Source organism: Chelonoidis abingdonii, chromosome 1 (assembly GCF_003597395.2).
Source record: "Chelonoidis abingdonii isolate Lonesome George chromosome 1, CheloAbing_2.0, whole genome shotgun sequence".
Lineage (NCBI taxonomy): Eukaryota > Metazoa > Chordata > Testudines > Testudinidae > Chelonoidis > Chelonoidis abingdonii.
Window position 1 is genome coordinate 321,253,394 of NC_133769.1, and position 15,800 is coordinate 321,269,193.

Below are 15,800 nucleotides of genomic sequence, written 5' to 3' on the forward strand. Positions count from 1 at the left end.
GCTTGAGTGGCTCAATAAATTCTATGCTAAGTTTATCCACGCTGGATTGATACAGAGGGTTCCCCCTGAGTCAACATGGCACTGAGGGCTGAAAACAAGGACAATACACTGGGATATAGAGAGATCCTCTAATTCCTATAGCATAAAAGTAGCCAAGGGCACAGTATGTAATGTCCTCTAAACTTCATCCTGGATTCTTTCTGGTTGGTCTCCTGCAACCTCTACTCTGCTTTCACCATTGGTTCTACTGGTTTAAGGTCCAATCTCAGGTACCCTGCACTGCCTGGCTCAAATTCATCCTCACGGCTGCTGTAATCTGCTCTCCACTGAAGTCTTATCCTTTAAGGCTGTCCTTGTCTGTTTCTTGAGAAAGACCAGGTAAACAATTTCCCTGTTGTGTGTGCACACAAAAATTAATCCTCTGTCACCAGCTACTCAGATTCAAATATTTTTCCCACCAACCTCCCCGCTCCTGACTTGTCTGTCTAGTCACACAGGCTGAAATAAACATCTCCACAGCACCTTAAGAGCTTAATATGTCCAAAACCTCAGCTCCTCTTTTTGCTCAAGTTCTGTCACTATTAACAAGCCATTCCTCTCATTCAGGTGCACAGCTGGGGAGGGAATGATATCTTTGACTTCTCCCTCCCTTGTCATTCCCCCCCGCCCCCCAACTCCACAGTAGTATCCAAACCCTGCTGCTGCTCCCAGAAGAGAGTTAGACTTTCTTTCTACACAGCTAGCACTCCTAGCCCTTATCTTGTATTTTAATGACTGTAGTGTCCATTTCTTTGGCCTCAAACATCTACATGTCCCTTAATTTTAGGCACATCTAAGGGGCCTATGAATATCACATCTCTTCCCCTTTGATTCTCTGCATTGCTTTTCCTCCCCATGCCATAGCATCAAGTTTCATCTTTGCTTATGAAGTCCCCACAATTCTGCCCCTCACTACTCATCTGCTGTAGACTCAACTCCCCCTTACCCTTTCTTTTCCCTGTCAATTAAGTATTCAAGGATTGCATGTTTGCCTCCCCACTATATGCCTACACATTCTACCTGGGAACACCAACCCTGAACTTAGCCATATGGCTTTCTCCAATTCCCTTAAGACCACTTCTGCTGTGATCTCAACTAAAAAGCTAGCCACCCACTGATGGTTTGATGGTGCAGCACTTGAAAGGAATTATATTCAAGAGGATTTGTGCAATAGCCAACTTTCATAGTTAGGTGATCTCATGTGTTGCCTTTGCTATCCTTCCTGTTTGAAACAAGACTCAAATGACAGATTGACTGCAAGATCTGCAGGGCAGCTATTATATTAATTTATGGTAAGAGTCAATACAGTTTCTCCTCTTGATTCACAACCCATTTTGGGATCTAGATAAGATTTATAGGTTATAAGGCCACAAGGACTATTATGATCATCCAGTCTGACCTCCTGTCGAACATAAGCCATTGGATTTCTGAGCTCCCCTGCCCCCCCAAGATGCTCCAGTTCAAACTTGAACTCATCCAATATTGATTCAGAGAGGTGCCAAACATGGAGAATCCACCACAATTCTTAGTAAGTAACTTCATTTGTCTAAGCTTCAAGAGACATTCATAAGGCAAGATATTTATTAAAAGTGCTTGTAGTTTACATTAAAACTAGTCTAGAGTCCTTGTAAAAAAATCATTTAAAAACATCACCTAAAACAATAAGTATCATGGTTACTGACACATGACCTGCAGTGCCCTATAAAAATGTAAGACCAACTCTGTTGATCAGGAGGCAAGTGCTTCGATTTTTTGTCAGTGTGTTGGTTCACTGGCATTTATTGCAGAGGAAGAACTGCTGGTGGCTCCATAAAGGATACATGCATGTACCTGCAATAGAAACCAGCAGCTAGTTAGTTACAAGTTATTTAACTGACATCTTGTTAGTAGGAAACCCTACTTGAGGTACAAGAATGATTAGGGTTTCAGCTGCTGAGTGCTTCAGCATCATGCAGGTCTGAAACAGAGTTATTGCTATGCCTAGATTATAAAAGATTGCTCTTATAAGAAGAGCAGTTCTTACTATTAAGATCACCTCAACCTTCAAGATGTGTGTAGTTAGCATCAGCTACTACCTTGTTAGGGGAGCTACTAGATAGGACTACCAGTTATGCAGAAACTTTTGATTAAATAGCTTGCACATAGGTCCTCCCATAGCATAGCTCCATTGATTAGAACAGTATGATTTGCATCAGTTGAGGAAATCTGGCCAATTTTAAGCCCTGTTGCTTGGAGCCAAACAGAAGGCATTTAGTGTCTTAAGAACTTACTTTGACAGCTTGTATTTCTCTCTAATTGCTTGCTGTGGTCGATGAGAAGCATCAAGGCATGCTTTATGTAGATCATTCAGACAAGGCACTATCTCGCTTAGCGAATACCCAGTGAATGCAGCAAGTGTTTCTGGCTGATCAGTAGAGAAAAGAATTACTGTACATTATTGCATATGGTTAGGTACTGTGTCTTCCAGACTTTGGTAGAGGCCCTGTGTCAAGAAGCAAGTCACATTTCTGCTGACTACTTAGGTGGACAGATACATCTATTTTGCTGCTGAAGTGAGATCCCATAGCAATCACCATAGAGGACGTGAGCCCTTTCAATACCCCAGATGCATCCTAGCATCAATGTCCACTTTAGGTATTTACTGTAGCAGAGAAGGCTGACAAGAAGCACCTTCTGATGCAGACAGAATACTTGCTGGTTTCTTTCACCAGTTCTGACCAGTGTCCCCTACCATTACCACCAAATGAAATTATTCCTACAGCACACAGGCAAATACCAATAACACTGGTATTTGGATAAAACCATGTGCGCTAAGATTCTTCTCCCCCCATAACACAAAGACAGTTACACAGAGGCCAGTTGATCAGTTTTTTTATAGGGTGGGATCAATACATTGACAAGATGGTTAATTATATGATGAGTCTCATTAGGACTGTGTACCATAACAGGTTAGTCTCAGCCAGTGACCAAAGTATTGTTCCTGCCTGTGCAGAAGTTCTAGATGGAAGAGAGGAGCAAGTCTTCAACTAGCTAGATCAGGAGTGAGCAAACTTTTTGGCCTGAGGGCCACATCAGGATGCGAAACTGTATGGAGGGCCAGATAGGGGAGGCTGTGCCTCCCAAACAGCCTGGCCCTCACCCCCTATCCACACCCTCCCATTTTCCGCCCCCCTCAGAATACCCCCATCCAACCCCCTCGCTCCTTGTCCCCTGACCATGCCGTCCTGGGACCTCTGCCCCTAGCTGCCCCCTAGGACTTGTCCCTTCACTGCTCCAACCCCTATCCACACCTCTGCCCCCTGACACACACCCCGGGACCCCACTCCCTATCCAATCCCCCCTGTTCCCTGCCCCATCCAACAGCCCCCTGACTGCCCCCCAGGGCCCACTGCCCCATATCCAACCCCTCAACCCCAGCCCCCTTACCATGCTGCTCAGAGCAGCATGTCTGAGGCCACGCCTCCCAGCTGGAGCCAAACACACTGCTCGCTACCCCCAGAGTGCTGCCCATGTGACAGCATAGCTGCGGGGGAGGGGAAGGGGGAGGACAGCAGGGGAGGGGCTGGGGGCTAGCTGCCCAGCCAGGAGCTCAGGGGCTGGGGAGGAGGGTCCTGTGGGCTGGATGTGGCCTGCAGGCCATAGTTTTCCCACCTCTGAGATAGATATTAACTTTGTGCCACGGGAAAAAAGCCTGTTTAGTTGAACTAGAACCCTCCTAAGAGATCTACTAGTTCATACTATCTGGAGTGGAGATTCTTTCCACTCAAGAAACCCCCTGTTCCACAGCACCTCAGAGAATTAAGAGCTTACCCACAAATGCCTGTTCACAGTGTAATTTGCTAGACAGTAAGCTGCTGCAGCAGTTTGTGAAGGAAGGTACTTCAGAAACGGATCAGCTTCCAGGAGACTCAATTCTGCTACATACTAGGCACAAGAAGTTTGCAAAAGTTACTTTCAAATAGACCCCTGTATATACAGTGGGATCAATTCAGTGTGCACTAAACAAGCATTGGTTATCTTTCCAGCACCACAGTTTTGGAGAACAGTGGATCATTACATACTCTGTTTAGAAAGTTAGGGTGAAATCCTGCCCTCATGGGAGACAACAGGAGTTCTACAATGATCTTCAATGGGGCCAGAAGTTACCTTTTAGACACAGATACCAGTTAGTTAAGTGACAGCTGGGCAGTCTTGTGGTCAAGGCACTGGACTGGGACTCAGGAGGCCTGGGTTTGTTTTCAGCTTTATCACAGACTTCTTATATGGTCCGAGGTGAGTTAGTTTGTGTGCCTCAGCTCCCCATCTGAGCCAGTGGGAATAAGACTTGCTTTCTTTTACCCTTTGTCCTTTAAATTGATAGCTCTACAGGATGTAAACTGTCACTATATTATATTGGCACAGTCAGTGGTTAGCATGGCAGGGTCCTGATCTTTGTTGGGCCTCTGGGCTCTACCAGTATACATATACTATCAATACAGAGGGACAGTGTAAAGCTGTAGGTTTTGGAAAGCAAGAAGTGCAACAGATTTTGCTATTAGATTTAAGTTTAATTCCTGTGCTGTGTACTGTTACCAGGCCTGCACTTTATGCAATCTCCAGTTAGGGTACTGGTTTAATCGGGGTGTTGGTCATGTTTGAAAGGCAAGCACCCTCAGCATGTTCCCTATAGTAGGTGTTTTCCAATCAAGATGATGCTTCTCAGAGTAAACCGAGTCTGAAAGTTCCCACACCTCCACCCCCTACATGTTTCTGCTTTAGCAATCACTGCCTTCCCACAGCCCTTAAAGGAGTGTAACACATACCCTTGCAAAGTTCTCTGTCCTGACACAGACTCCGTGTCTCTGTAAATACTGAAGGAGAAACTGGTTGATAGTTGGTACTGTCAAGCCAAAAGCCAGTACTTTCAGGAGCAGGTGTTCCATTCTTAATAGCTGTCTCTTTGTGTAAGTATCATCTGTTATATACACAAACTCCTCTATCTCCGGAGGGTAGATCTCTTCATATTTCCTAAAAAGGAGTGCAAAGTCCATTCAGTCTATAAAGTTGGAAGTTTCAATCAGAAAGAAAGGCTTGTAGGAGTTAGTGCTGGGATAAGCATATGGTTCCACCTTCATCCAAGAAGATTCACAGACTTCAACCCCCACGTAGGCATATCCTGTAACACACAGTACCTTTTGACAAGCTTAATACATTAAACTCTTGCCTACAAGTCCTTTTTAGATTGACTATACAACAGGGCAGCATTTACAGACATTAGACTGCCTCCTTAAGAACCAGATTATGCAAGATGCCATGTTGTACCATTTTTTAAACAGAATTCACATTGAAGTTAAGAAGCTTGAGCTTTAAGAGTCAAAAGTCCAAGTGATACAATATGCTCCATACAAAAGTTGTGGTTTAGTCCATGTTCAAAATCAGTAAGAGGAGTTTGTGAATTAAGTAGAATGATAGCATGTTAGTTTGAAAACAAATTCTTACCACAACGAGGTTTGTGTTCTCAGAACCAGCACAACTCTGCAGAACAGATTTTAGTTTCAACCTCTAAGTGAGAGGAAGAGGTCTTTTCCCACAAGAAGTTTGTCAAGACTTCTGTAGGCAACATAAAGAACACTTACGCAGCCAGAAGAATTGCTGCTGTTCCCACAAGCTGCAGCTTCCCTCTGAGGACAGACATACAGGAAAGAAACCTGTCCAGAAAGCTGACAGCTAGGTACAGTGTTTCAGTACGAAGTTTGTATTCTTGCCCAACTTCCACCAGCCAGTCCACCAAGATTGCACGCATCCCTGAGGTGATGTCTGGCTGCTTTCGCATGTAATATGGTTTTGGCCTGTATCTTACCTGTTTGGAAAGATTGGAGGTTCAGTAATTAGGACATTATAAGAACAACCACCTTTGCCATATCAATGGTGTAAGCAATTATTCTCACTGATGGTCAATATATTAAGACCATTACAGATTCCCACTATCAGCGAGTGGAGAGCTGTACTGAATTCATGATTAACTTTTGTTGCTGAAGTTTGATAACTAATTGAGGAAGATCTAGCACAGTGTAAAAGCTAGTGTATAGGAGGCACTTTGGAGGGGAACACTACTCTGGTGTGGGTAGGAGCCAGAGGTAACCACCACCTCCTCAGATTGCTACAGCCTTTTTTGCCATATTCTCTTACTCTCAACCTGATAAATAGGTTCTCAAGAGCTGCTGAAAGTCTCTTCACTCCAGCAAAGCTCAGTTACACATTCCATCTGAGAGAGGAGCTAGAGTCAAAGCTGTCATGCATTTTAGAAGAATCTTCTCTCACTACCTCCTGCTCGGACTTTGGCCAGCAACACAAGGAGCTTTACTGAGAAAGCTTTCTTAAAGAGAATGCAGGCAGTAAAGAGATGCTAAATGACAACCTGAGAATCTGAAAGTTGTGTCATGCAGCAATACTTTAAGAATGGCAATCTACATCTAAGAGGCAAGTGTTGCCAGTACAAGGAAACACTGACATTATAGGCTTGTGAAAGCCACTCACTTCAGCTTCTCTAAGGTACTGATGAATGTCTTCTGCATAGTCTCCCACGTTCATTACATCCACGATGTTATCCACATAAACTTCGTGTTGTGACTGCAATGATGTATCCACCAACATAGGAGAACCTGCACAATCAGGATTCTTATTACATAAGGCATCCAACAAGACATTTAGATGGGACATTTTTCCTTTCAATTTATCCTGCCGATTTTCTGGCAGTACAAGATTCAATCATATTTATATGAACAAGTAATGTACAGATAATTTAGACAAGTTTACTTTTATTAAAAAACCAGCCACTTCATGTATGAGATTAATGTTACAAGCAAGGTTTTGAGCACTGACAGTTACCTGTACTCAAATCCAACAGCAGATGAATATTGGGCTTCATTGTGCTAGTATCCACTTCACACAGGCTGGATTCCACCTCTTCTACAACTGTGCAGCTGCATCTGTCTTTCTTCTCTGGTTCATCTACATATATAGCAAACCCTTGCTTGGATGTTACATTGACCATACAGCTAGGCAATATATTCTTTCCAGATGGAGGGAAAGTATTTTCAGAGCCAGAGAAGCGTCTGACTATTGTGGTACCCTGAAATAAAGTACAGATTAAACCTGTAGGAAGAGAAACAGTGCAATTCATGTTTTTAGAGGAAAACCACCCATTTTCCTTAGCACTGCAGACTGCAAGCACTTGCATCAATAAACTGAACATTAGTGGAAACAAAGCTTGCCATTATAACTGGCATTTAGGAAATTCTGCTTACTGACATCTGTGCTACATGGAGAATTATCTATCTTCCAGTTTAATAAGCCAGGTTCAGTCTTGAATAATCTTATATTGCTAGTGTCAAACATTCATCTGCAAGATGGCATTTCAGCAGAATTGCTCAGGCTGGCTAACTGTAATTATAAGCTCTGAGCTACAGTTCAATTTATTCATGCTTAAAACTACCAACGTTAAATGCAGCCCAACACTTGTTACCTTAGCTTGCTGAAGAAAACAAGAAATGCATTAGGATTTTAAAGCAGTCTTTTATAATTTGATATTAAGGTTGTTAAAATGGTTTATGCATATGTATACTAATGCAAAGCCCCATGCTGCAAGAGATAATTTTAAGAGTATCGTTTTCAGAAAAAAACTGGGTTTTGTATTGAAAAGCTAATAAAAGCCTTTTATAAGGGTCATATCAGTCTTCCTGGACAGCCAATAGTCAAGAGCAAGCCTGTAGATGAAAGCTAGCAGAAGTTTCTTATAATTCTAGTGAGTATGTCAGTGAAGTGCACAAGTAGATTAGAGTTTAGTCCATGTCTATAGTGAAGGTTTTGAACTGGGCAAGTAGTTTGTCTGTTCATCCCATGAACGTGAGGTAAGAGCTTGCAGCCCCCAATGAGCATACGCTGTATTAAGTGCATCAAAATTCATGTCTTTGAGCAATACATTAGGCACTGAGGTTTGAAAAAGCTGTAGCCAAAGTCAGGCTCTGAAATAAATAGGGCCAATTTTCAGAATGTTGAGCAATCACAAATCCCACCATGTGAATAAGAGCCACAGTTGCAGTGACTCAAATATGAACTTTTCAGAGATGTTGACGCCCACCAACCCCCATTTGACTTCAGTGGGATTTGTGGGTATGCCAAACTTCTGTAGCCAGGTTCCTTTATTTAGGAGCCTGGCTTTATACACTCAGATCTGAAGACAGTGGGGGAAAAAGGGGGGGGGGGTGTCTGTTTTTATTACACAATACCAGATGTACTCTAAGGATTACCACCTTTAAATATACATTTGCCCCTGGAAATTTCCACTACATGCATCTGACGAAGTGAGTATTCATCCACGAAAGCTCATGCTTCAAAACGTCTGTTAGTCTATAAGGTGCCACAGGATTCTTTGCTGCTTTTACAGATCCAGACTAACATGGCTACCCCTCTGATACTTGACACCTTTAAATGGTAATCTGTTATTACTTTAATCCCACTGGACTGCTATCCTGAAAAGAGGTTTGCACAGGAGTCGCAACTACTATACATGCAAGGACCTATTGTGTCAGACTGGAAGGAGTACTAGAGAGTCATGCTAACCAGATTAAAATCTGTATAGTGGCTCTGGTACCTAAATTTATTCTGAAGCATGACGGAAACCGAGAAAAAAAGGCTATCCCAAAAGTAATGCTTGCTCTCTGAATGATTGCCACCATAGCAACACACTGCAGGAGCCATGTACCAAGCCACGGAACCTTTGAGCAGTGGTTGGCAGTTAAGGGGCATATACATTTCCACTGAGCCCTACATTCCATAGGCTAGGGGTATAGAGAAGCCACTTAACAGTCCCTCCCCCTCCAGAAACGTTACTTAAAGCTGGGCTCCAAGTTAGAGCAGAGGAGAAATGGTCAGTAGGGCCACACTGTAGAATACTAGCTAGCCGTGACCACCTCAAAAAGCTCTGCTAACTGAACAGGGATTGAAGCACTACCTTTTTAAATCCCATGTGTGAGCTGGACGAACTATTGAGAGAAAAGGAAATCATGTGATTTAGCCAAATTCCATATTGCAAACCTAGTACTGTCAGCCCCAAGCATTCAAAAAGGAATAATGAAATAACCTTAAAGTCAAGAGGTAACAAATGCTGGGTTCTTTTTATTTGCCTTCTAGTTTTGAGCCTTTAAGTTGCACTTGGGCCACATTTTCAAGCTTGTTTCTGCAACCCTGTGGGCTAGAAATTTATCCTTAAAAAAAGCAGAACTGAGATTCTCCAGTAATCACAGGATTTCAGGAGCTAGGGCCTCAAAGAAGACACTAAAAAACATGATATTTGCAATAAAATTGCCAGGGTTGGTATTGTGTCCCTCCAGTGTAAGCTGAGGGTCAGGTCATTTATCAGGCTTTTATCACTTTTGGGGAGGGGCATGGGGGAATGAAGCCAGGGTTAGGTGTTTACATACTTAAATAGTCCTGATCAGTCAGATTTTTAGATACCTGTTTTGCACATATGTTTTAACTCAGGTTTACCAACTTTCACAGCAATGCTCTTGACGGTTTACATACATCAGTTCACAAAAGTAAGGTTTAAAAAAAGAAGATGAACTGGTTTAGAGAAACATTCAATTTAGGTAAGGAAAAAACTGTCATAGTTCCTCATTGTCTCTGGTTAAGATGCATAACAAGAAGAAACCCAGTGCTGGAATAAAAGGGCCCTTGACAAATCTGTTTGGAGACAAGAAAAGCTTCCATGGCAACTACACAAGCTATATCTGACTTAAGTAGTGTCATGCACACCTGCACAAAAGGCACCTCAGGCATTTGCCAGCCACTTATTAGTGTAACCTCACTGTAAGCCATGAGGTTCACCCTCCAAAAGTTACCTGGCCACATGCCCTCAAGCACTGCCCATTCTCGGTCAGCAGCCCAAGTACGGCCCTCTGTGGGGGATTTTGGTTGGAATAAGGCCCAGCTGCAACCCGGCGGATCTCCCAACTTCCATCTTGGGAGATCCCACTCTTATCATTGTGATGCATTGTTTCAAGGTCAGCAGCTGGCAGCTAAGAAGAGAAGAGAATGGCATGTTAGTCATCCCAGGCAACTTCACCCCAATTTCTCTCTACAGATGGGAGTCCAGATTCCCCTTCCCCCGCCTAGAAGGAGTGCAGATCTTGCTCATGACCACTTCTCATTCTAAAGGCAGGATTCTAGGTCTCATCATTAACCACTGGAACAATTTACCAAGAGACATGGGGGATTCCATCACTGACAATGTTTAAATCAAGAGTGTATGTTTTTCTAAAAGATACGCTCTAGGAATTATTTTGTGGAGGTCTCTGGCCTACATGATATTGGTCAGACAAGATGATTACAATGGTCCTTTCTGAGCTTAGAATCTGTGACTCATAAGCAGTAAGTCTTTTTTCAAACTCACAGTGGGACAGATTTGCGTTCATTAAGCCCCCCCCCCCAATCTTCCCAAAAAATCTGCTTCCCTGTTGGAGCCCTGGAAAGGCAATTCTAGAAAGACACTAACTCCCTACAAGCGCTGCGGCTCCGGAAAAGCGGAGCAAGACACCAGCTCCAGAGGAATACTGCGGTGGCTGTCAGGGATGCAAGGGAAGAGGCTACCGAAAGGAAGCGCCTACAGTAGCCCAGGCCAGAGGGTTCCCGCCGGGCTCTCTGATGCACAGGTCTGAGGCTCTCCTTGCCTTTGCACGCTGCTAGGGCAGAGCACGCCGAGCAGCGCCCAGAGCGGGAAGCTTACAGGCTAGTGAGCTCCCAGGAGATCCTGCACCCCCAGCCCCGGCTGCAATGCCCAGGCCAAGCACCCACTGAGCCCCCACGGACGCTGGAGTAGAGCGGGAGGAGCCGCCCCCGCTGCTGGGGTCCTGCGAGGAGCCCCCCGCGCACTGGTGCCCCGGGAGCCCCGCCGCGCTCAGCATTACACGCCAGCCCCGCAGCCGGGGAGACCCCGCCGCCGCTTCTACTTCTGCTGCTGCTGCTGCTGCTGCCGCTGCCCCTTGCCCGACAGGCAGCGAGTGACCAGGGCGCCGAGCCGCACCGCTGTCCCCACCCCGCCTATGTAGCCGCGTCGCGGGGGCGGCGGCGCAGCCCCTCCCGCGCGGGCGCTGATTACTTTCAACCCGCCCGCGGCTGTTGGTGCCGGCCCGTTGGAAGCGGAGACCGGCGGCGGCTCCCGTGGCAACCGTAGCGGCCGAGCCGGGGCCCTGGCTGGGGATCTCCATGGAGACCCGGCCCGCCCCGCCCAGGGGTTGGCCCCTGGCGCCAAGGGGGGCAGGATGGGTCCCCTGCCTCGGGGCTCGCGGGAGTCCGGGACCTCCACGCAGGGTCAAGTCCCAGCAGGGCGCCCTGGGCCGGCCCCGAAGGCGAGTCACGCTCCCGCCGCCGAGTAGCTCCTGCTGGGACTCACCAGCAGCGAGAAGCTGCTCCCCCAGGTACAGTCACCCGCTGCCACCTGGAGCCGTGCGAGCCATGGGAGAGTGACCCCACAGTTCCGAATGGCGCGTGGAAGAGCCGCAGGGACCCGCACGCCTTCCGCGCCCTCCCATAAACCGCAGCACGCGAGGCCCCACTCATTGGGCACCAGGGATTGCCAGTGCTACTGCTTTTGCACAGTGAGTTTAAAAAAAAATCATCAGTGATGGGCCTTTTCATCTGGTGCAGGAGGACTGCAACAGAAACCAGAATCCAGTTGAAATTTGCAGCTTTGGCCCTCAAATCCAAATGATACAAACCGAATAGGAAACAAATGTAAATATCCTCTGCATCACTGATAAAATCTAGACCAGGGTAGGCAACCTTATGGTACTCGTGCCAAAGGTGGCATGTGAGCGGGTTTTCAGTGGCACTCATGCTGCCCAGGTCCTGGCCACTGGTCTGGTGGGCTCTGAATTTTAATTTAATTTTAAATGAAGCGTCTTAAAGATTTTAAACAACGTATTTACTTTACATACAACAATAGTTTAGTTATATGTTATAGACTTATAGAAAGAGACAACATAAAATGTTAAAATGTATTACTGGCACGCAAAACTTTAAATTAGAGTGAATAAATGAAGATTTGGCACACCACTTTGAAAGGTTGCCGACCCTGGATCTAGACCATGATGCCTATTGACCCAACAGAACTGGAAAACACATATCTGGTACCTGGATCCTGCTCATTTTTAACCTCAGCACCTACTTTCCTGCAAAAATCTAAACAGAATTGTCTAAGTAGAAACATGTAGCATCAATAGTGAAATGTAGCAGTATAGTAAGTGTCCTGTGCATCGTACATCTGCATAGCCATAAGAACCCAGATCTGATATCATAAACTTTCTAGATGCATCCGAATGTCATAGTATAATATTTAAATTTTGCAACTGGTCTAGTATCTGTATGACCATGTTATATGTGGTTTTAGCTTATCATCGCTTGGTGGAGATGTGCCTAACTCCTTAAGACTCCTTTGTACATCTTCCATCAACTTTAAACCACATTGTAATGTTAGATGTAAATCTAAAAATCCCCCAGATTGTTTTGAAAATTCCAATGCGTTGGATACAGATTTACCTGATGGAAAAAGATAGCTACACGCGCTCCTCTCTAGAAGGTAGAAATTTGAGGATATAGGTGAAATATGGGCTAAACCTCACTGGATCTAAATCCATATTTGGATTTTTCAACTTTTGTGTGCCAGGATGAATCAGAGATCAAATTTCTGTAGTGACCTCACAGCAATTATACTTGGTCTCTGTTTCTCCAGTAAAACTAAATGATTTGTGCCCCCCCAAAAAATGTTGAATCCAGATGCAAGATATGAATTTTTGCATTGCTTTTGCCCTGGGATGTGTCAGAGCCAGGCTGTTTCAGGTCAAAGAGGAGTAGCAACATGTGTTGTCTATTTTGACTGTACAATATGGGGGTTTGTGGCATAATTCAGCAGTCTCCAGGTACTGGATATTTGTCAGTGGGACTGCTGAGCAGAGATGAAGCAGGGTCTAGATTTTTGCAGTGGAAATGGAGCAGCTGCCCTTTTTTGTTTACTTGGTAGGATTTTCAGGTTTGGGATGCCAGATACATGTTTTTGTGGTGCTGCTGCATCACTTTGTAACAAGGTCTGGAATTGAGGATTCACTAGGAGCAGCTGCATGTTTCTCTCTATTTTAACAGTAGTATGCAGAGGGGGGGAGAAGGCAGGGGTTGAGTTTAAAATTTAGCAGGTTCCTTCAGGCTCCAGATACTAGATATAGGTGTTTCCAATGATGCGGGACCAGTATTGATAAGAGTCAGATTCTTCCAGTGAAGGAGTTGCTCCACTTATTTTCTATTTGTATTGGACAATTTGAAGTTTGATACCAGAAATTGCCAAGATACAGCTGGACCCAGGCATTACATGTACTAGAATGCATCAAGCATTTATTTATTTATTTGGGGTGCAATCACAATAGCTACATTTATTCTCCGTTAATGTCATAGAATTTGGATAAGGGCCGAAACTCGGATGGATTTTATAGGATCCAATTTCTGCATCTGGATTTTTGGGGCACTCCTGCCCTGGAATGTATCAAATTCCTGAAATTTTTAGTGCAGTAGGAGCAACTCGACTTTTTCTCTATGGTGGCATTAGAATTTAGGAGAGCGGGACCCAAATTTGGCTGATCCAGCAGGTTCCAGGTGCTACACTTGGATTTTTGCAATGCTCATAATGTGCTAGGCTCTGAATTTTTATTTTGGTGCAATGTTAGCAGCTAGGCTCTTTCTCTGTATTGATGATAGAATTTGAAGGCTTGGGGCCAAAGATCCATAGGATTCAGGTAGATTCAGCTTTTACCTTTAAAAATGAATTTAACATGTAGTGCTCCTGGTTGTTTTGCAAGTAAAAAACATGAAGTCAATATTTGATCCATAGACTGTGTGCAGTTATTTTTCCTTTAGTGAGTATGGATCCTTTGAACTCTATGTCCCTTTGAGAGGCTAGGTGGATACACAGGATGGTATGAGGGAAACATTGTAACAATCAGAGGGAAAGATTAAATACATGTCACTGGTGCTAAAGGAAGAGGGTGGACCACTATGAGTTGCAGGTGAGTCCCCTCTTTTTTTTTTAATGTGATCTGGAACCTTGAGATAACCAGTTCTATGCTGACTTTCATAGCAGGAGAGATTCTACCTTCAGAGGCTTCTTTAAATACCTTTAATGCAAATTTTTTATGTCTCTCCTTTGAGAAAAAGCAAACTGAGACCCCAATCCTGTAAAGATTAAGCATGTACTTAACTTTACACTCTGTGAGTAGTTCCATTGACTTTAATTGGATGACATAGATCTGTAAAGTTAAGCATGTGCTTGAGTATTTGCAGGTTCTGAGCCAAATGTGTCAACACTGGAGCAGTCATTTTGTTACAAATTTTTGGTGACAGATTTCATTTTTTTAAATAAATGTTTTTGAAACAAATGGCAAATTATTGAAAATTTCAGGCAATTCAGTTTCATTTCAGTGGGATGGGGGAACATTTTAAACTTTATTTTGCTCCTTTTTTCCTGAGGGAAAAAAAGTAAGAAGTGAGAGAAAGTGTTCCCGCCACCCCCCTCACCACGACCAGAATGAGGTTTTTGTTTGTTTGTGTTAAAAAAACTTAAGGCATTTTCCACTGGGGAAAAAAGTGGATAGAAAATTTTCAATCTGCTCTAGTCAACACTTTAACAACATTATTACAACTCTAAGGTATCAGGATCATTATGAACACTGTTCAGCTTTTAATTATATTTTAAATAGTTGGTACTACTCTCCTGACCTTAAAATATAGTGGTTGATATTTTCAGAATTGATTTTGAAATGAATGGGAGTTGGGTGGCTAAGGGTAAAATGTTAACATTTCAAAAGCACCTAAATGATTTAGGATTCTAAGTCCCATTGACTTTCAGTGACACTTAGGGCAAATCTACACTACCAAATTAAGTCAACCTAAATTACCTTGACATAAAGCGACAGCAGTAATTAAATCCCTTTTGCATGTCCACACTATGCTCCTTGTGTCAGCAGTTCAGATTCTCACCAGGAGTATTGTACTGATTTAACTGTCAGTGTGGGGCATTGTGGGAGGGCTTCTGAAAGGCAGCAACAGTCAATGTAAGCAGTGAAGTGTCTACACTGACACTGCATCAACCTAACTACATAGACCTAAGTGCTACATATCTCGTGGAGGAGTAGTTATAAAGTCGGTGTAGTGGGCAATTTACATCAGTGGGAGTTACATTTTAGTGTAGGCGCTTATGGAGTTAGGCCAGTGGAAGCTGCCTCACATTGACCTAACTCTATAGTGTTAGTGGGTGTGGTGGGAAGCCAAGGCCAGCACATCTTGCGGCCCGCACCACTTTCCATAGCCCCCATTGTCCTGGGACGGTGAACCGTGGCCAGTGGGAGCCACAGTCAGCCGAACCTGCCGACGCGACAGGCAAACAAACTGGCCCGGCCCGCCAGTGTCCTTACCCTGGCGAGCTGCGTGCCAGAGGTTGCTGACCACTGTTCTAGGTGTTTGCAAATCGATTGCTTAAATTATTTGCTCCATTATCTTTCCAGGTACAGAAGTTAAGCTGACTGGTCTGTAATTCCCCACGTTGTCCTTATTTCACTTTTTATAGATGGGTACTATATTTGCCTTTTTCCAGTCTTCTGGAATCTCTCCAGTCTTCCATGACTTTTCAAAGATAATAGCTAATGGCTCAGATATCTCCTCAGTCAGCTCCTTGAGTATTC

The 15,800-nt window shown here is 44.2% G+C and overlaps 1 protein-coding gene across 3 annotated transcripts; it reads right to left on the reverse strand.

Annotated features, from left to right (window-relative positions):
• Positions 1-1,634: 1,634 nt before the first annotated feature.
• CCNA1 (cyclin A1) lies at positions 1,635-11,515 on the reverse strand. 3 transcript variants are annotated; one of them, XM_032780310.2, is made up of 9 exons: positions 11,471-11,515; positions 9,921-10,097; positions 6,907-7,150; positions 6,556-6,680; positions 5,655-5,878; positions 4,842-5,046; positions 3,850-3,963; positions 2,310-2,443; positions 1,635-1,869 (listed from the first exon to the last, which is right to left on the reverse strand). In XM_032780310.2, exons 2-9 carry the CDS (start codon positions 10,071-10,073, stop codon positions 1,818-1,820), a joined length of 1,251 nt encoding a protein of 416 aa, XP_032636201.1. In that variant the 5' UTR covers positions 10,074-10,097; positions 11,471-11,515; the 3' UTR covers positions 1,635-1,817. The 3 variants fall into 3 exon arrangements, with proteins under 3 accessions (XP_032636201.1, XP_032636173.1, XP_032636184.1); XM_032780282.2 differs by lacking the exon at positions 11,471-11,515 and adding an exon at positions 11,177-11,228; XM_032780293.2 differs by lacking the exon at positions 11,471-11,515 and adding an exon at positions 10,986-11,016.
• Positions 11,516-15,800: the final 4,285 nt, after the last annotated feature.

Coding starts and splice junctions, on each gene's coding strand:
- CCNA1 (XM_032780310.2), bottom strand. CDS start 10,073: ATGCATCACAATGATAAGAGTGGGATCTCCCAAGATGGAAGTTGGGAG. Junction 6,681..6,906: donor GCTGTTGGATTTGAGTACAG/GTAACTGTCAGT, acceptor CTGATTGTGCAG/GTTCTCCTATGTTGGTGGAT. Junction 2,444..3,849: donor CTGTGAACAGGCATTTGTGG/GTAAGCTCTTAA, acceptor TCTACTGATCAG/CCAGAAACACTTGCTGCATT.